Source organism: Panthera leo, chromosome D3 (genome assembly GCF_018350215.1).
Source record: "Panthera leo isolate Ple1 chromosome D3, P.leo_Ple1_pat1.1, whole genome shotgun sequence".
Classification (NCBI taxonomy): domain Eukaryota; kingdom Metazoa; phylum Chordata; class Mammalia; order Carnivora; family Felidae; genus Panthera; species Panthera leo.
In genome coordinates this window covers 7,673,841-7,693,798 of record NC_056690.1, presented here as the reverse complement: position 1 = coordinate 7,693,798, position 19,958 = coordinate 7,673,841, and the positions used below count along the sequence as shown (strand labels likewise).

The following is a 19,958-nucleotide window of genomic DNA, read 5'->3' as shown; positions in this document are numbered from 1 at the left end:
CACTTCTTCCATTCTGAAAGACTTCTGGATCATTCACTAAAGCTGCCTTCCAGATGTCTTGTGGAGTTGGCATCGGGGCTGGGCAGCAGAGGGATTTCACACATTCTGTGTGGCACACAGTGGGAGTCACAGGGAGGCCTATACCAATTCCATACAAGGAAAACTTGTGAACTGTTAAAAATAACCATTACGGAAATGCATGGCTTCTGGAAGGAGTGAGCTTCCTATTACCAGAGGTATACAAGCCCTGTTCTGTAGAGGCATGAGTTCAAGAAATGGTGGTTGTTTTTATGATTATTAATTTAGGGTGTTTTTTAAACATTTATTTATTTTTAGTAATCTGTATACCCAACACAAGGCTCAAACTCATGACACCTAGATGACTCTTGAGTCATAGGCACTCCTAATTTAGGGGTTTTAAACCTCAGAGCAGAGGGGGAGGCAGAGATGGGAGAAGGAAGCAAACAGAAGCAAGGGATCAGATTACGATGGGCTCCAACAAAGTACTCTCTCTCTCTCTCTCTCTCTTTATTTATTTATTTATTTAAATGTTTTATTTATTTCTGAGAAAGAGAGCAAGAGCAGGGGAGGGGCAGAGAGAGAGGGGACAGAGGATCCAAAACGGGCTCCTCCCTGACAGCAGTGAGCCCGATGCAGGCCTTGAACCCACAAACAGTGAGATCATGACCTGAGCCAAAGTCGGAAGCTCAACTGAATGAGCCACCCCAGGCGCCCCAAAGTACTCTCTTTTTAAAAGTGGAAAATTCTTTGAGCTTTTATTGAACAGGAAGTGGCAAGAAGGTTCCTCTTCAGCTGGGCATCAAATATACCTCTCCTATTAATCTGCCTGAGAGAGGTGACTAGGTGTCCACACTCAGGGTCCATGAATAGATATTTCTAATACCTCCATTTTTGCTAAGAGGACTGGGGGCTCAGAGAAGTTAAGTAATTTGCCCAAGGTCACACTGCAACTGAGTAGACAAGGGAACAGCCAACCCCAACCATTGTAAAAGACTGAAAGTACTTAAAAACTAAAGCCCATCTAGTTCAGTGGTTCTCAAACTTTGCCCTAAGAACAAGCTAAAACTAAACTGCTTGGGTGGTTTTTAGTAACTTACACGTTAACAAAATACCTCTGGAGATGCAGGCAGGTGTGAGTTTGATGGTGGTGAAGCCCCAGATCCTAGAGTCCCACTCTAAGGTTTAATGTCCTGTAGTACTTACTATACTCATTAGTTTTCTGATTTTCCATCTGGAAAATGGTGATATTAATAGCATGAGTTGTAAAAAACTCTTGAGTTGAATACAATATATTCAATATAATAAAATAATAAACAATGAAATCATTTCACGTATTTAATATAACCTATAATATGGGGGGCCCTGGCTGATTCAGTCTGTGGAGCATGCAACTCTTGATCTTGGGTTGTGGGTTTAGGCCCATGTTGAGTATAGAGATTACTTAAAAATAAAATTTTAAGGGGCGCCTGGCTGGCTCAGTCAGTAGAGCATATGACTCTTAATCTCAGGGTCATGAGTTCAATCCCCATGATGGCCATGGAGCCTACTTAAAACAATATTTAGGAGCACCTGGGTGGCTCAGTTGGTTAAGCGTTGGACTCTTGATTTCGGCTCAGGTCATGATCCCAGGGTCATGGGATGTAGCCCCACATTGGGTTCCACGCTGAGCATGGAGCCTGCTTGAGATTCTCTATCTCTCCCTCTGTCCCTCTCCCCTGCTCTCAATCTCTTTCTCTTAAATTAAAAATAAAAAATATTAGGGGCGCCTGGGTGGCGCAGTCGGTTAAGCGTCCGACTTCAGCCAGGTCACGATCTCGCGGTCTGTGAGTTCGAGCCCCGCGTCAGGCTCTGGGCTGATGGCTCGGAGCCTGGAGCCTGTTTCCGATTCTGTGTCTCCCTCTCTCTCTGCCCCTCCCCCGTTCATGCTCTGTCTCTCTCTGTCCCAAAAATAAAAAATAAAAAAAAATAAAAAATAAAAAATAAAAAATATTAAAAAAAAAATAAAATAGGGGTGCCTAGGTGACTCCACCAGTTAAGCACTGGATTTTGGCTCAGGTCAGTATTTCACAGTCTGTGTATTTGATCCCCGTGTCAGGGTCTGTGCTGACAGCCTATAGCCTGCTTCAGATTCTGTGATTCCCTCTCTCTCTGCCCCTCCGCAGCTCATGTTCTATCTCTCTCTCTCTCAAAAATAAATAAACATTACAAAAAAAAATTAAATTTAAAAAGTAAATAAATTTTTAAAGAATCTTAAAAAATAAAATAAAAAACTTAAATATATAATGAGTATATAACAACTTTAATAAAATATATCAATTATATGTAATATTATATATTAAATCATACGTGTTATATTTGTATATTATGTACTTATTTACAATATATAAATTACTTAATAATAAAGGGTTTAAAATAGCACCTGTCATTAGTAAGCACTACTTAAGCATTAGCTTTTTTTCACTCCATCTTACCAGGAGCTTGCTACCCGATCTCCAAGGGCAGCTCGGGCCATCTTTGGTCAGCCCTGGGCTGTGCCCACAGCCACAGCAGCAGGGTGCAGCAACATTTTCAGTTGGATCTCTATAGGCTCACGCACAGAGTTGACTGAAAAAATTCTATTTGGATTTTTTTTGGATATAAACTCCCAAAGGCTGAGAGCACACGTCCCTGGCCACTAGGGGGAGCTACGCGTGGAGTTTGGAAGCACCGCCCGGTTGGGCAGCTTGGGTTTCAAACAGGATTCTCCAATGGTTAGTCTGGGATGGAGTTGGTGCATCTCAGGTCCCGGCTGGTGGGGAAAAGTTACTAACCACAGGCCCTTCAGGGCTATAGGACCTAGGGCCGGAAGCAGGGATTGCCCAGATGCCTCCCCTCCAAGTCTGGATAATATTTTTATTTTTTCTGCTCTGTGCATGTGGTAGGATTCAAACTGCAGAGAATTAGGAGGGGGGGAGGGGCATGATGGAGGAGTTGGAGGAAGGAAACGTGGCCTCGTCCCAACTCCAAAGCCCCCTGCTAAACTGCCACTCCCAGATCCCATTGTTCCTTCTAAATCAGCAAATCTCGCCTTCCAGCTTCCAGCCTCTTCCCCTTTCAGACGTGGCCTCCCTCAGGCCCCACCAGCTTCCAAATGTTGTGTGTACCCAATTCTGTCTGAGCAAGGATTCTTCAGACCCAAGCACATCTTATTCATTAAACATGCTTCAAATAGGAGTTTCCTGTGCACCTAATCCCGTGAGAGTCCCTGGGGTGTTGACAAAGTGACTTAAACAGACACCAACTTTGCTCTCAGGGTGCTCATTGGCTGGGGTGGGGACAAGGACAAACAGGTCAATACATAAATAAACTAGGTGATTTCAGATACTGTAGTAATCAGAATTCCAAAAGAAATAAAGTAGGGTGAGATGATGGAATATGAGATAGGGGCTACTTTAGACAGAAAGGAAAGGTCTGTCTTGGGAGGTGGCATTCGAACACAGATGGTAAGCAGAAGGAGTAACAAGTACAAAAGCCGTCAAAGAAACAAGCCCAGTGAGGTGAGATTTCAAATTCCAACTTGCCTAGTCTTCAAGAAAACGCCCAGAAAGTCCTCTGAGGAATCCCAGAGACTTTGGGGAGGAAGGGGCCTTAAGGTTTATCCCATAATGTGGGGGGTGTGGAGGAGCGCCCTCTAGTGGTGACAATAGTTAAATTTCATCATCGCTGACCTGGAATGCCACATGCCTGTGATTTGACTGGGCTAATTATGAGCTTCACTCATCACTGTCTCTCCCACATCTATTCATTCAACAGATACTTACTGAGCGCCACCTACGTGCCTAGTGCTATTCTAGATACGGGGGTACACTTGTGAACCCGACAGTAAATGTCCCTGTCCTCCCAGAGCCTAGACCTCTAACCCCACCTCACCTCTGCCTCCACTTCAGGGTCTTTGCACTTGCTATTGTCCCCTGAATACAGGCTCCTGGCTTTTTGCATCGCTGGCTCAGGTCTCATTTCAAATGTGACCAAGTCAGAAAAGTGTAAACTTATTAATTTATTGCCTGTTGTCCCCACTAAAATATGATTCCAGTAAGGTTACCATTTTCCTGGAATCCCTCAGTCTCGCACTTACTAGGCGCTCAGTAAACAGTTTCTGAATGGGTTTGAGCATTCATTCATTCAAAAAATATTTATCGGGTGCCAGCCAACCTACTACACATCAGACGCTGGTGACCCGTCAAGTGAACGGATTGAACAAAACAGACCAAAACTCCCCGACCACAGCATTCTTAAATAAAAATTGCAACCCGGGCACTACTCATCCCCTTTACCCTGCCTTTTTTTTTTTTTTTCCCGGATACATTTATCACCCTCTAAACTATCATAATTTTACTCCTTGGTGTTTGTGTGTCTTCCCTCTAGAATATAAGCGCCACGAAGGCAGGGGATTTTGTCCATGTTGTTCACCCCTGAGCGACTAAACAAGTTGGCACCTGGTAGGTGCTCAGTAAGTAAAGACCGAATGAACTCTAGACCTCAGCCAGCTTTTTCCTACAGACCTTGAGCCACTTAGTTCCAAGGGGGAACGGGCCTCAGGAGGTGCCGAGAGGTGACCTCAGGTGGCCCGACCCAGGAGTCCGAGCTCTGGGCGAGGGGCCATCGGAGCAGCTGAGACGGGAGGCGCGGGCAGCGAGAGCTCGACACGGCCCTGAGGGCCTGGAGAGCTGCCAGAAAGAGGAGCAAAAGCTCGTAGCCCGCGCCGGAGACGGTGGGCGGTGCCGTCGGAGGGCACGAGTCACATGACTTGCGCCGGTACCTCCCACCTCCCCGTGGGCGGGGTGTCAGGAATGGGCGGGGGCCATGCTAATGAGCCCAAGGGGGCGGCCAATCGCGGCGCGCGCCGAGGGTCCGGACCAAGGATCTTGGACGCCGGCTAGCGCGCAGGCTCGCGTCGGGGCCGCCCCGGGCTTTTGCAAGCGGCGCCGCGGGCCTGCGAGTTGGGGCTGCAGCAGCTTCCTCGACCTGCCTCTCGTGCTTGGCGGCCGTCTGGGTCAGGCCCGGCCCGCGCGGGGGGCAGGCGGCGGCTGCCTCAGGCGGAGGCGGAGGTGCGGCGGAGGGTGGGGGCCGCTGCCTTCGCAGGCGCCCGGGCCGGCCCGCGCCTTTGCACGGTGCTCCATGCATCCGGAGCCCGCCCCGCCCCCGGACAACAACAGCCCCGAGCTTCCCCTCAGCGGCGGCAGCACCACCAGCGGCAGCCGCCGGAGCCGCCGCCGCAGCGGGGACGGGGAGACCCCGGGGTCGTCGCCGCCGCCAGCCGCCGTCACCTACCCGGACTGGATCGGCCAGAGTTACTCCGAGGTGATGAGCCTCAACGAGCACTCGATGCAGGCGCTGTCCTGGCGCAAGCTTTACTTGAGCCGTGCCAAGCTCAAAGCCTCTAGCCGGACCTCTGCTCTGCTCTCCGGCTTCGCCATGGTGAGCTCGGGCCGCCCTGCCCTGCCCCCTCTCCTGTCCTGGCCGCTCCCGCCCGCAGCCCCGACGGTGCCCACAGGGAGCAAGCTGGGCGGGCCGGGAGGGCAGGGGATGCGGGAAAGATCTGGGAGAAAGGTGTTGTGGACGCTGGGGGGTGGGAAGTCCAGAGTGTTGGACGTGAGGAAAAGTGGGCGACAAGTGACACCTGGTGTGGGAGACTGGGTGTCATAGAAATTGTCCAGGGTTGGGGGGCTCAGGTGCCTTCAAATGGGCAAGTTTGATGCAGCAAGTAGGGAGGAAAGAGCAGTATCTTAGAAGTGGATCTGTAAGAAGACAGTTCCACATATATGTTCAGGGGGAAAGGAAGGCCGGAAAGGGTGTGATCTCCTTGGGAGCAGGTGTCAAGAGGTGGAGAGGGACCCTGGAGCTGTCTCTCACATGACCTCACACTTGAGGCCAAAAGGTATTGGCCATGTCCTTTTATCACCTAGTGGAGGGGATTTCCTGACAACCTTTCTCCCACTGCATTTTCCGAGAGCCTCAGCCTGGGGTTTTGACAACCGCTCTCCACCCTCAGTCTACTCTTCAGAAACTTGCCACTGAGTCACTGGGTGTGGGGGAGGCCGGTGGGACATATTCCCCATGAATGGGCTTTCGGCTGATCTGGGGGGTCAGGCATAGTTTCCTCTTCCCATGCCAGGCTGGGCTGCAGCGAGAAGCCTCTGAGAGGTGGTGTAGGTGAGGCTGCAGGTTGGACCAAGAAGTGGCCCTGAGGATGCCTTCAGGCCTGGAGTCTCCCAGGGCGGGGCCTACAGAACAATTCGTGATTATCACTGTGTGACATCAACCTGTGTGAGTGGGGTCTCCCCCCCCCCCAACAAGGTCCCTAGCCCAGAGCACTCCCGCCTCCCCAGTGAGTGAGCTAAGCTCTTGGCCTTGAGGGAGGGAGTGGCTGCACCCTCCTGTTTTCTTGGGAGTGTGTCTGGTACTCTCCCTGTGTTCTACAAACAAGTGGGCCGACGCAATAGAGCCTGAACTTTTTAGAAGCCTTGAGCAGGCCCAGAGCACACGGGGCCTCAGTGGAAAAGCCAGGTGGTCCGGTGGGGAAGAGCTCTCCCTAGGTCTGCCACTGCCTGGGTGACCTGAGACAGATTTCTCTCTGGATCTTGATTTCTGAATCAGTAAATGAAGGCTGCTATTTAGAAGTATCTCTAAGAATTAGGGATGCCTGGGTGGCTCAGTCTGTTGGGCGTCCGACTTCAGCTCAGGTCATATCTCACGGCTCCGCTCACGAGTCGCAGCCCCTTGTCGCCCTCTGTGCTGACAGCTCAGAGCCTGGAACCTGCTTCAGATTCTGTGTCTCCCTCTCTCTCTGCCCCTCCCCCACTTGTGCTCTGTTCGTGTTTATAATGAATAAACATTTTTAAAAATTAAAAAGAAAAAAAAAAAGAATTAAATCGAGGAAGCCCTTGAGAGGAGATGAGAGAATGTGTGTGTTTGTGTGAGGGAGTGGCACCCTAGTGTTTAGTTTAGGTCATATGATGGAATTCTGTTCTGTCATTCCCAGATCCTTGGAGACAGGTCTGAGCCTCTTGCCTGAAGAATCTTTAAGACTAGCTGACATTTATCAATCACTCACCCTGTACTAGGCATCCTGTAGGTTCCCTAAACTTCCACACTAATTCCTCAACTACCCTTTCAGGTGGTTTTGCCACGTAACTTTCCCAAGGCGATACGGTACTCTACTAGAGCAGGATTTGAACCTGAGTCTGCAGGCTCAGAACTGTCTTGGGCACTTGTGCCTTTTGTGGGTGTGTGGAGTTCTGACCAACGTCCAGCCAGGGACATGTTCGACCAGGACTCCTGGGAGATGGGAAATAGAGCAGGAAAGTTTCTTCTAAGCAAAATAAAAACGTTACAGTTTGGGGGCAGGGAGTGACACCATTAGCTTCTCACAGCTGTGCACTGAATTTAAGATGGTGGCATACCTGTTCCCCTTTTTCTTGGGGTCATAAATTCATAACTGCCCAGCCCCCTTCCCACTTCGGGAGAACTGAGGATCTAATGGGTAGCACTTTCCTGCCCTCTGGAGTCCTGTTAGGCCTGGAGAAGCTAGCCTCTCAATCAGATGGCACCTTCCTCTTCCTCCTGCTAAGAATATGGTGCAGGAAGTCAGGAAGCAGGGCAGCCAGTGGCATTGGGTGGGCCTTGGCTCATCCAGACTATATCTTGGGGACCTCTATTTCCCTGGTCAGGGGGTGCCTGGCTGGCTCAGTTGGAAGAGCATGCCACTCTTGATCTCGGGGTTGTGAGTTCGAGCCCCATGTTAAGTGTAAAGATTACTTTAAAAAAAAAAAAAAAACTACAAAAGAAAAATCTTTATATTTTCCCTGGTCAGGGTGGAGAAGCCTTCCTGGCTCCACAGATGAACTCCCCAAAGTTCTTCTGACAGGGAGGGACGAGCCCCATCACAGCCTGTGTTCTGGGAAAGTGGTTACAAGGGGGCAACTGTTGTGAGTCTGTAAATCTATGGGAGAAATGGAGTTGGCCTGGACAGACAGATCGAAGAGGCAGGCAGGTCTACCTTGCTCCACTCCCCACTACAGACACCCAGCCTTGTGAGTGAGCCTCTGAGAGGAAGGGGTGCCACACAGCCCGGCACCATGGAAACAGTGGCAAGTTTCCTGGACTACTCTCCCTTGGCCCGTGAGTCAGCACAACCAACTTCCTGCCCCCAGAGGGCTTCCTTCCTAGAGACATGGAAAACCAGAGGCACTGATGTGACCTCCGATCTCCAAAGGTAGGAGAGTTGGCAAGCCTACCAGGCTCACCTGCTCAGCAGGTGAGATTGAGGGAGGGTCTCTGAAGAGCCCGGAGGGGATTGAGAGACTCCCCCCTTGTGGGTGGAAGGGCCTGGCCAGGTGCCCTGATGTGCTGGGGAGATAGGCTGCAGGATCTCAGATAAGCGGCTTATATTCTTTGAAGCCAGTTTCCTCATGTGGACAAAACGGGTACCTATCCTGCTCTCATCTTGCATGAGGATTCGTTATGAGTCCTGACTGAGCCCACCAGAGGTTGAGGAATTGTCAGAATCTGATTGTACACACCGTAGCTGGACCCTCTCTCGTCTGCAAACAAGAATCCTACTCCTGACAGCATTTCTGGAAACAACATGCCTTTGCTAGGCTCAGCATCCGGACTCCCTAAACCAGGGGCCCTGGATACATAGCACATGGTCAGCATCCTGCAGGAGCTCCTGGAGATGAGGGTATGACTCAAGTCACCTGTGCCTCAGTTTATCTAAGTGAGAGGCAGCCCCCTCGGCCTGACCCTGTGCCTTGCGGGACCATGGCAAGCACACTGGCAATCTTGGTTTGCTGCGGAGGGCAGGCTGTAACGTTAGCCTAAGCAGAAGATAATTGGGAAGGTCAGCTTGCTGCCGTAAACAAAATGCTTTCCACAACCTGGGATCAATTATTTTTGGATTATCTGCCTCCTCAAGTTCTCTGCCCGCCAGCACCCTTTTGTTCCCGGGTCCCAGAACGGGTTCAGAAGTTGCTTGGAATGTCTGTGAAAATGAGTTGGAAGGAAGGGCTGAAATCATAAGACATTGAGCCTCTGGGATACGTTGTTCAGAGTTCAGGGGGGCATGGAGACGAGTAAGAAATAACCGTTACTACTCATAGTGCTGATTACTAAATAGTGATCATTGCTTTTGTTGACTGGGCTCTTGCAGTAGGCCAGGCGTTGTGCTAAGTGTTTTATTTGCACCATCTCTTGTGATCTTCACACGATCTGTGGAGGACAGGCGAGGGCAGGTGCTTTGTCCCAGGTGGATAATTTGGCTGGGATTGCTTGGCCGGTGAGCTGCAGAGCCCTGTGACCCTGGGGTGGCCCCATCGCTAGGGGGAAACACCGGGAGTGGTAGGAGGACAGAGCTCGAGGCCCGAATACGGCAGAGCAAAGAAAGAACAAGGACTCTGGAGCCAGACAACTTGGGTTTAAATCCCGGCTTTACCGCTTACAACTGTGAGGTCCTGGGGAAGTCACTTAATGTCTCGGGGCCTTCGCTTCCTTACCTGTAAAATGAGGATAATGGCAGTACCTGCCTCACAGAGTTGGTGTGAGGGTTCATTGCGTTAGTACTTGCAAAGCACTTAGAACATACCTGGCCCAGGTTTTCAGGAATCTCGCTCACCCTTGTTCCCATGGGACTACTTTGGTAAGGGTTAACTGATTTCTCTTTCTTTTTTTTTTTTTTTTTTTTTTTTTTTTAAGTTATCTCTATACCCAACGTGGGGCTTGAACTTACAACCCCACCATCAAGAGTTGAACGCTCTACCCACTGAGCCAGCCAGCCAGGCGCCCCAGGGGTGAACTGATTCCAAATAGTGTGATTCCAGAGGTGAAAGAGTCAGAGCTCAGGAAGAACCCTCCTATCAGAGGAAGTGTTGGGAGCAAAGTTACAAAATGGGAAGTTTAGGGTCTCAGGGAAAGGTGGCGGGGCAGGTGTGGCTGGACTTGAGGGTGTGTAGGGAGTAGTTGAGAAAAGGTGAATCTAGTCAGGTAAGGTGTTGCTTGGCTTTGACTGGCTGTTTCGGAAATCTGAATTCTTGTGTAGGCAGTGGGAGGCATTAAGGTTTTGGAGGAGAGGAGTTGTGTGATGAATTCTAGAATAATCTTGATGATGTTACTACTATTTACTAACCACTAGATATGAACAACCCTGGACCCTTTTCTTTCATTCTTATTTTATCCTCAGATCAACTCTTTTTTTTTTTTTTAAGTTTATTTGTTTTTGAGAGAGAGAGAGAGAGAGAGAGAGAAAGAGCTCGAGTGGGGGAGGGGCAGAGAGAGAATCTCTAGCTCTCAGTGCTGGGCTCAGACTCCCTAGCCATGAACCATGAGATCATGACCAGAACCAAAATCAAGAGTCAGACACTTAACCCAACTGAGCCACCCAGGCCCCCTCCTCAGACCAACTCTAAAAGATATTTACTATAGATAGAAAAACTAAGGCTTTGAATCCTTCCAGATGTGGGGTTCTGCACTCCAGGCTGTTTATAAATGGAAATTTGTCTAATGCCCCAAGGGGACGGTGCTCCCTGCCTCTCAGAGAAGCCTTTTGTAAAACTTCACAAGTGTCTGTCCTGCATTTCTGGAATTTTCAGCTGGGATTTGTATTGAGTTCTGCCAGTTGTTGGGTGCAGGTCTGGTGAAGGAGAGAACTCTAGGGTTTCTTAAGATGGCATGATAGTAATCAATGTTTGGGGCTGGGGTGGGGTCCCTTGGAGAAGTAAAGCTGAGAAAGTTTAAGTAAAAGCCAGCAGGTTTCTCTCTAATGGGACTTCTGGGTAGCTTTTTTTTTTTTTTTTTTTTTTTTTTTTAATGTTTATTTATTTTTGAGAGACAGAGAGAGACAGAGTGCAAGTGAGGGAGGGGCAGAGAGAGAGGGAGACACAGAATCCGAAGCAGACTCCAGGCTCTGAGCTGTCAGCACAGAGCCTGACATGGGGCTTGAACTCATGAACTGCGAGATCACGAACTGAGCCGAAGTTGGACGCTTAACCAACTGAGCCACGCAGGTGTCCCTGATGTATTTCTTCAACAGTGTTTTACCGTGGCCCCTAGAGGGAAGAGGAACAGTGCTGGATCCTGGGGAAACAGGAAATAAGAGTATAGTGGAGGAAGCAAGTCATATAGTTACGTCTTTAGGACATGTTCGATAAGTGTAGTAGCAGGAGAGTGTGGATTGCAGGACATTTACCACAATCTGAAAATACTTATTTTGCCTAAATATTCAGTGCCTGCCATGCTTGCTGGAGCAGAGATTTTGCTGTCCTAGTTCCTGCACTTTCTCGGAGCCACAAGGTCCTCCAGGCACATAGTAAGCTCTCAATACATACTTCCCATAAGTAGGTGAATGGTCTCATCCTCACCTGAGAGGCCACAGAACAGGGGTGACTTGGAAGGTAAAACCAAGGAATTGGAATTAGCTAGATCAAGAGAAAGCCCAGGGGTGCCTAGGTGGCTCAGTTGGTTGAGCTTCTGACTTTGGCTCGGGTTATGATCTCAGGGTTCATGAGTTCAAGCCCTCCATCGGGCTCTGGGCTGACAGGTCAGAGCCTGGAGCCTGCTTTGGATTCTGTGTCTCTCTGTCCCTCTGCCCCTCCCCCCAAATAAATATTTTTTTAAAAATTTAAAAAAGAAAGAAAGAGTCTAGGCCTGTACTTCCCCCAACCAGCAAGTTCAACAAATTTAGCTTATGACCTATATTTAGTGAATCACCACCAGGTTTTTGTTTTTGTTTTTTGTTTTGTTGTTATTGTTGTTGTTTCCAAATGAAATAAGAATGGAATGAAATAGCATGCATTGGGTGTTGTAAGGCTAGGCTATATTACCTTCCTTTAAGAAGAAGTATTGTGGGGCACCTGCTCGGTCGGTTGAGCATCCGACTTCCGCTCAGGTCATGATCTCACAGTTCATGAGTTCGAGCTCCACGCCGGGCTCTGTGCTGACAGCCCAGAGCCTGCTTCGGATTCTGTGTCTCCCTCTCTCTCTGCCCCTTCCCCGCTCATGCTCTGTCTCTCAAAGATGAATAAACGTTAAAAAAAAAATTTTAAAAAAAAGAAGAAGAAGAAGTATTGTTTGGGGAAACTTTTGTTTCTGTTACAAATGTGTTTCTCTTTATGGAAACATTTGGAGTACTGGACTGAAGTGGTCAAAAGAGTTTATAAACCACTAGACAAGGCCTCAATTCTTTCTTAATAAATGGTTTGCATTTGAGGTAGTGCGGCAAGCTCAGACAACTCTGGATGACCTGGGTGGCTGTGCTTGGTGGCCCTCCTGTTCCAGGCCCAGCCACCCACCCTCCTTAAGGAGTGAACAGTGAAGCTTCGGCTTAGAAAAGGACAGTTGGCTCTCCCAACTGTGGGTGCTGGGGTCGGGCCAGGCATGGGAGGACTGTCTCAGAAGGGCCTGGACTTCGAGTCACCAGGTGGCAGGGGTCTCCATGGAGCCCAGCAGGGGCGAGGAATGATGGTTGGCATTCGGGCGTAGCGGGCACATGCCTGGCAAAGCCAGCCAGGCCCCACCCTTTGTAGAGTCCTATGGTCATCTTCTTGTCTCATACTTGAAAACTGGCATCCCAGTGTTCACCGTGCGGGATCCACGGACCAGTGTGAGGTGGGGCTGGCAGTCTCTCGTCCTTCCTATCCCTTTAGGCCCCATGTGGCCAGGTTCAAGCAGGCCCTTGGCTGGCTGGGAGCTGTTTATTTTGGGTTAACAGGCCCAGCACTCTGGCTATATTTACCTTGTGAAGTTGCTTGCAATCTGATCTGATCTGATCTCTCTGGGACTGAGCTGGGGCCCTGGGAGTCGCCTGCCAGATTCCGCGAGGCCCCCTTGACTTTACTCTTGCTATCTGTGGGGAGATTTCCCAAGCGGGAAGCGTTCTGGAAAAAACAGTGGCTTGTATTCCTGTGAATGGTTTTCATCAGGATCCAAGACGCGTGCCATCCGTTCCTTCTCAGTCCACATTATTCTTTCCACAGCCCCATGGCACTGAACTCTGCCCCTAGTGTGGGAACAGTACATACAGCCAGCCTGCATGGTCAAAGCCCCAGGAATTATAGGGGCTGGTGAGGGTAATGGGGTTTCTTCCAGAGCTTGGGAGCAGGGCTTTTCCTCTTCCTCAAAGTGCCCAGCGTTTCAGGCTTTGCTGCCAGCCTCTCCCCAGCTCAAGACCTCTGGGAGAGCTGGCCAGTTCTGGTGTCCCCAGGTCAGGTCCGTTCCAACAGCTGTGATTTCTGGTCCTGGATCCTGTGAGTATGACAAATGGTGTGGAAAGCGTGGTCTCTGTCCTGCTGAGGTAGCCATCTGGCACCGTGTGGTTTGGGGCACACTTTCCCCTTATGCCCCAGGTTTGGAACTTGGGCAGATGAGGCCCAGAGTGAGGATCTGACCCTCTCACCCACCCCAGGGGGCAGAACCTTGGCTCATGGGATCAGTTCTCTCATGGGATCAGCTGAGGGTGTCCAGGGGCTCGCTCTTTCTTTCTTTCTTTCTTTCTTTCTTTCTTTCTTTCTTTCTTTCTTTCTTTCTCTCTCTCTCTCTCTCTCTCTCTCTCTCTCTCTCTCTCTCTCTCTCTTTGTTAAAGTTTATTTAAGCAATCTCAACACCCAACATGGGGCTCGAACTCATGACCCCAAGATCAAGAGCCGCATACTCTACCCACGGAGCCAACCAGGCACCCCTGGGCTATTTCTCTTCTGCTTCAAGCCCCATGTTTTTCTTTTTAACTAAAATTTATTGTGCGCCTCCTGTAGCCTGGCCCTGTGGTAAATGCTTACATGTCAAGACCTTATTTAGTCTCCTCAGCAACTGTCTTAGTCCATCTGGGCCGCTGTACCAGAATAACAAACTGGGTGGCTTATAAACAACAGACATTTATTTCCTCACAGTTCTGGAGACTGGACATCCAAGATCAAGGTGTCAGCAGATTCGGAATCTGTGGAGGGTCTGGCTTCCTGATTCAAAGCTGCTGTCTACTCACTCTGCCCTCCCATGGCTGGAGTGGCAAGGGGCTCTCTGGGCTCTCTCACTCTTTTTGTTCTTTTTCTTTTAGAGAGTGTGATCGGGGGAGAACGACAGAGAGAGAGAGAGAGAGAGAGAGAGAGGGAATCCTAAGCAGGTTCCATGCATAAACACATACACCCCCCCCCCCCTTTTTTTTAATTTATATATTTATTTTGAGAGAGAGAGCACAAGCAGGGGAGGGGCAGAGAGAGAGGGAGAGAGAATCCCAGGCAGGCTCCGCAGGGCTCCATCTCAGCAACAGTGAGATCATGACCTGACCCGAAATCAAGAGTGGATGCTTAACCCACTGAGCCACCCAGGTGCCCCCGGGGCTCTCTTTTGTAGGGACACTAACCTGTTGCGAGGGCTCCACCCTCCTGACCGAATCATCTCCCAAAGGCCCCACCTCCTACTACTATTACACTGGGGATTAGGGTTTCAAGGTGAGAATTTAGAGGGAACAGAAGCATTCAGTCTGTAGGGGCACCCAGGTGAGAAAGAGCTTCTATTATCCACTTTGCACATGGGCTTTAAAGCCACATGGATCTGAGTTCAGAGCTCCCACTTAGAAGCAGTCTGACCCCTGGAAAAGCTGACCTCGCCTCTCTGAGCCCATTTTTCCTCATTTGTAAAAGAATAATGATGTTGCTCATAATCGTTGATACTTTGTTAAGCTTACTGTATGCCAGCTCCTGTTCCAAGGGCTTTATATTCATTAGCTCATTAAATGGTCATAACAACCATAAGAAGTGGGCCCCTGTTTTATTGATGTGACACAGAGAGGTTGAAATATTTGTCCAAGGTCACCAGCTTTGTAAGTGGAGAAGCCAGTTCATCCTTAATGGCTACATAGAAGGGGAGACACCAGGTAAGGGAACAGATTAGTTACCTGTATATGTCCCCCTGGAATATACCCCAGCATTCAGTTCAGCCTGATGTACCTCGTGGGTCTGGATATTTCCAGTGAGTGAATAAATAGTCAGTGGACCTGAGGCAGCCAAGCAGCCAGCGGGCTCTCCTGCTTGTCCCTTCTCCAGTTTCAGGTTCCGGGGCAACAGGCCAAAAACAGGAAGAGGAAGTGCTGGGGGTGGGGAGGTGGTGGCAGAAGGCATGCATTGCTGGAGGGTGTCCCCCTCCCTTTCCAGCGTGGGCAGGCTTGGTGGCTGAGAACAGGGGTCCCTGGTATGTGTCCCTTAACTCACTGTGCCCTGATGGCCTGCCCTCACCCGTGTGTACTAAGAATTTTCAGGATTGGCATTAGGCCACCAGTGATCTTAAAAAACAGTTGAAATCCTGATGGCACTGCCCCAGATTTATATGAGTTTGAAACATTTTGTAAACTCCTGGGCTGAACAGTTCATACAGTCATCAACTGGGGCAAGTCTGGGGCAAGTCTGTGAATCTCGTTGAAATTGTCTGAAAAGCCCTGTGAATATATATGCCTGGATGTTCGAAGGAGGATATCCATTATTTTCATCAGATTCTCAAGGTGTCAGACCCCAAATAAGCTTTAGCCTGTGACCTTAATCTCGCCATGTTCCCTCCTTTTACAGACAAGAGGGGAAGGTTTTGACCAAGGTCAAATAAGGAAGGTGGTTCTGGAGCCAGACTCAGGCCCCCCACTTTGGCCTTGGTGTTCTTTCAGCCCAGGTATACCCTTCCAGTGGAGAGTAGAAACCCCACACAATTCCATATAGAGATAGTGGGTTTGGGGATGAAGGTTTCTAAACTGAAAAAAATGATAATAAAGCTCACTTTTATTGAGTATTTACTTTCTGCCAGGCACTAAGTATTTTACATGGGATTAACTCGGTCCTCACAACAATGCTCTGAGTCATGTACTATTATTCCCATTTTACAGATAAGGAAACTGAGGCCCAGAAAGTTGAAGGAGCTTGCTAGAATCACAGCTGAATAAAGGGCAGAGGAGTCAGGGTTCAAAGCCAGGCAGCCTGGCTCTAGAGCCCGTGATCCTGACCAATGCCCCACACTGCCTTTCCTGGTCAAAGGAAGGGTAGAGAGAGAGATGAGAAATGAAAGCAAGCAGGGCCAGGCAAACAGGCAGGAGAGCTAGTGGGGAAAGAAAGAGCCCCATCCCCCGCCTCCAGGGTAAGGAGGGGTCAGGGTCACCTGGTATGGGGCTAGTGGATACATTTCAGCATTGGACCTCCCCTCTCTGAGCCTGGTACCCACATAGCAAACATTTTATGAAAGGCCACTCACTATCCTTAATGGTATTGCCATTGGCGTTTGCTGCCCCAGTCCCTCCAGCCTGGCAGGCAGACCCTGGCAGTGTGCCCACTGCTCGCTGTTCCTGGTCCAGATCTGATGAGCTGGCATCTTCACATGGGGGTGATTTGCAAGGCCCAAGTGAGAAGCAGCAGGTGGCAGGCCCAGAACGTGCCCCTGGTGACCCTGGGTCCACAGGTCTCCAGGAACTGGGGAGCAACTAGTGCGTCAGCCGTGGGGCCCAGAGCTGGGGCGAGGGCAGGAGATGGCCCCAGGGCTTGCCAATCACACTGCAACAGCGCCTGGCTCAGTCTCTTTGAGGAAGCTTCACGTTCCTCGTTGGTTGGTGCACTGTGTCCTTAGAAAGGGTTGGGCCTGGCCTGGGAGGGCCTTCATCTCTCTACCCCACCCCTCTCCTTCTCCCTGGAGCAGGGAGTAAAGGAGAAGCCTGTGCTTGGGAACATATGTTAGGCCAACAGAGAGGGCCGCTGGTGGTTTGGTGGTTGTGCTTTTTTTTTTTTTAATGCAAACTGTATCATAGTAAAATATACATCAAACATACCATCTTTTTTTTTAAGTTTGTTTATTTTTTGAGAAGCAGAGCATGAGCGGGGGAGGGGCAGAGAGCTCTGGAATCACAGAATCCAAAGCGCTCTGCGCTGACAGCAGAGAGCCAGATGCAGGGCTCGAACTCACAAACCACGAGATCATGACCTGAGCCAAAGTCAGACGCTTAACTGAGCCACCCAGGCAGGCGCCCCTCAAACTTACCATCTTAACCGTTTGTGGTTTGGCTTTAAATACCTGGCTGGTTGGTAGGAGCAGTGGATACTATTTGGGAGATGTTTACCATGTACCAGGGACTCTGATTTCATTTTTTTTTAATTTTTTTTAAAAATGTTTATTTATTTTTGAGAGAGAGAGCATGAGCAGGGGAGGAGCAGAGAGAGAGGGAGACACAAAATCTGAAACAGGCTCCAGGCTTTGAGCTGTCAGCGCAGAGCCTGACGCGGGGCTCAAACTCACAAACCGTGAGATCATGACCTGAGCCAAAGCCGGATGCTCAACCGACTGAGCCACCCAGGCACCCCTCTGACTTCATTGTTAAAATAATCCTGTGAACTACTGTGATATCTCTGTTTCACAAATAAAGAAGTTGAGGCTCAGTGGCTTTCCCAAGGACATGTGGCCCGCGAACAGCAGAACTGAGATTCACATCCAGGCAGCCTGGGCTCCAAACCTGCTATCTTCACTAGTACTTTCTCAACCCTAAGTGAGGGGGTGCTCTTACCCCCGTTATATAGATCAGGAAACCGAGGCTTGGAGAGGCCAGGTTGATTTGCCCAGGGTCCGAGAGCTTGATGGGAGGGGAGCCAGGATTTGAGTGTGGTTCTGTGGGCCATGACAATCCTGGCACTCAGCCTGCCTCTCCCCTGCCCCTAGGTGGCGATGGTGGAGGTGCAGCTAGATGCCGACCATGACTACCCTCCCGGGCTGCTCATCGCCTTTAGTGCATGCACCACGGTGCTGGTGGCCGTGCACCTGTTTGCACTTATGATCAGCACCTGCATCCTGCCCAACATCGAGGCGGTGAGCAACGTGCATAACCTCAACTCGGTCAAGGAGTCACCCCATGAGCGCATGCACCGCCACATCGAGCTGGCCTGGGCCTTTTCCACGGTCATCGGCACGCTGCTCTTCCTGGCTGAAGTGGTGCTGCTCTGCTGGGTCAAGTTCTTGCCTCTCAAGAAGCAGCCCGGGCAGCTGCGGCCCACCAGCAAGTCCCCGGCCAGCGATGCAGTCGCCAACGTCAGCAGCACTGGTGGCATCACTCCGGGCCAAGCCGCCGCCATCGCCTCCACCACCATCATGGTCCCTTTTGGCCTGGTCTTCATCGTCTTTGCCGTCCACTTCTACCGCTCATTGGTCAGCCATAAGACGGACCGACAGTTCCAGGAGCTCAACGAGCTGGCCGAGTTCGCCCGCTTGCAGGACCAGCTGGACCACAGAGGGGATCACCCCCTGACGCCCGGCAGCCACTATGCATAAGCCCTTCTGGGCCTGGGCACTTCAGATCTTTGGCCTTACGCCGCTCCCCACGACCTCGTCCTGCCCCAGCCTTAAGGACAGCCAGCTCCAGGGATTGGGCTTTTGTCACGGGGGCAGAGAGTGGAGGGAAGAGGCTTCTTCTTCTTTATTTTATTTTTTTTAAGAGAAATGACTGCACTTTGAAACTTTCCTCTAAGAGAATAAGCACTTCCTGTTCTTCCAGCTTTGGGTTTACCTCCTGTTAGGAGGCCGCCGGTGGGAGCCACAGTGGGGACAAATGCTCCCTTTGTCCCTCCTCCTCCCCTGTGCCAGTGCCACTTGGATGCTTCTTGTTTTTCCTGTCTTGATCCCCCTCCCCATTCAGTGTCGTGTGAGTGTGTGTGTGTGTGTGTGTGTGTGTGTGTGTGTGTGTCTGTATACACATAAATATACTCATAAGGGACACCTCTTGTGTCTTTGTTGGGTCTGGACTGCCTGGTATGAATTCTGGCACCCCAATCAGGTGAGCCTCTAAGTGAGAAATTTTGTTAACGTTTTATTTTGAAAATTTAAAAACCTACAAAAAAGTTGCAAGAATAGCAACTGAAATACATATACAGTCAATTCTTGTCATTCATAGCAGTTGTGTTCTACAAAGTCATCATGAACACTGAATTAGTATTGAACCATTGCTCCTGTGGTTCCTATGAGGCTCTGGTCACAATATTTTGTCAGCCGTTCAATAGGTTAACCTTGTTTTATGTGTTTCTGGGTTGTTTGTTTGTTTAAAGATTTTTATTTTTAAACAATCTCTACACCCAACATGGGGCTCGAATTCACAACCCCGAGATCAAGAATTGCGTGCTTCACTGATGGAGCCAGCCAGGCACCCTACTGCCTTCTTTTTAAATAGCAAAATCACCGGGGCACCTGGCTGCCTCCATTGGTGGAGCGTGCAGCTCTTGATCTTGGGGTTGTGAGTTCAAGCCCCACATTGGCACAAAGCCTACTTAAAATAAACATTAAAAAATTCCTAACAGTTGATTAGTAGCAAAATCGCCAGCTAAAAGCACCGAGTGTGAACAACGTGGCACTAAATAGACGACATGAAAAGAACACTCGCTTAGGAAAGCTGAAACAAGAAGACAGAACAGTGCCGTTTGACCTCAGCAAGGAGGCAGGTGCCCAGATGCTGAAACTGAATGATGGGGGTGAACTGTGTTTCTCCCCTGAGCCATGTGCATTAGTTACAGATACCACCCTTCATGCTTAGATACTTCCTTCTAAAACCAAGGACATTTCTCCTACATAACCTCAATTCAGTGATCAAATTCAAGAAATTTGATATTGACGCAGTACTGTTTAATAACGACATGTATGTTGACTTCTCCACGTGTCCTTATCATGTCCTTTCTAGCAGGGATTTTACCCAGGTGTTGCATTGAGCTGTCACGTCTCTTTAGTTGCTTTTAAATTTGGAACAGACTTTTCTTGTCCTTTAGGACATCGACATTTTTGGAGTCTGGGCCTGTGGTTTTGTAGAATGCCACCTCAGCCTGGCTTCCCCGATGTTGTCCCGTTATTACAATCAGGATGTTTTGGCAGGAATGTTTATCTCCATTTTGCAGATGACAAAAGTTGATGCCGAA

The 19,958-nt window shown here is 49.6% G+C and overlaps 2 protein-coding genes across 5 annotated transcripts in view; one reads left to right on the top strand and one right to left on the bottom strand.

Moving 5' to 3' along the window:
* Window positions 1–4,744, bottom strand: part of KDM2B (lysine demethylase 2B) — a 153,999-nt gene extending 149,255 nt beyond the window's left edge. For all 4 annotated transcript variants that reach the window (XR_006195534.1, XM_042911461.1, XM_042911462.1 and 1 more), the window contains exon 1: window positions 4,563–4,744. The gene's annotated coding sequence lies outside the window, so the exon portion shown is untranslated. The remainder of the gene's footprint in view (window positions 1–4,562) is intronic.
* Window positions 4,745–4,961: 217 nt separating this feature from the next.
* On the top strand, window positions 4,962–19,132 carry ORAI1 (ORAI calcium release-activated calcium modulator 1). Its single transcript, XM_042910679.1, has 2 exons — window positions 4,962–5,478; window positions 17,725–19,132. The coding sequence occupies exons 1-2, from the start codon at window positions 5,179–5,181 to the stop codon at window positions 18,328–18,330; spliced, it is 906 nt and encodes a 301-aa protein (XP_042766613.1). The 5' UTR covers window positions 4,962–5,178; the 3' UTR covers window positions 18,331–19,132.
* Window positions 19,133–19,958: the final 826 nt, after the last annotated feature.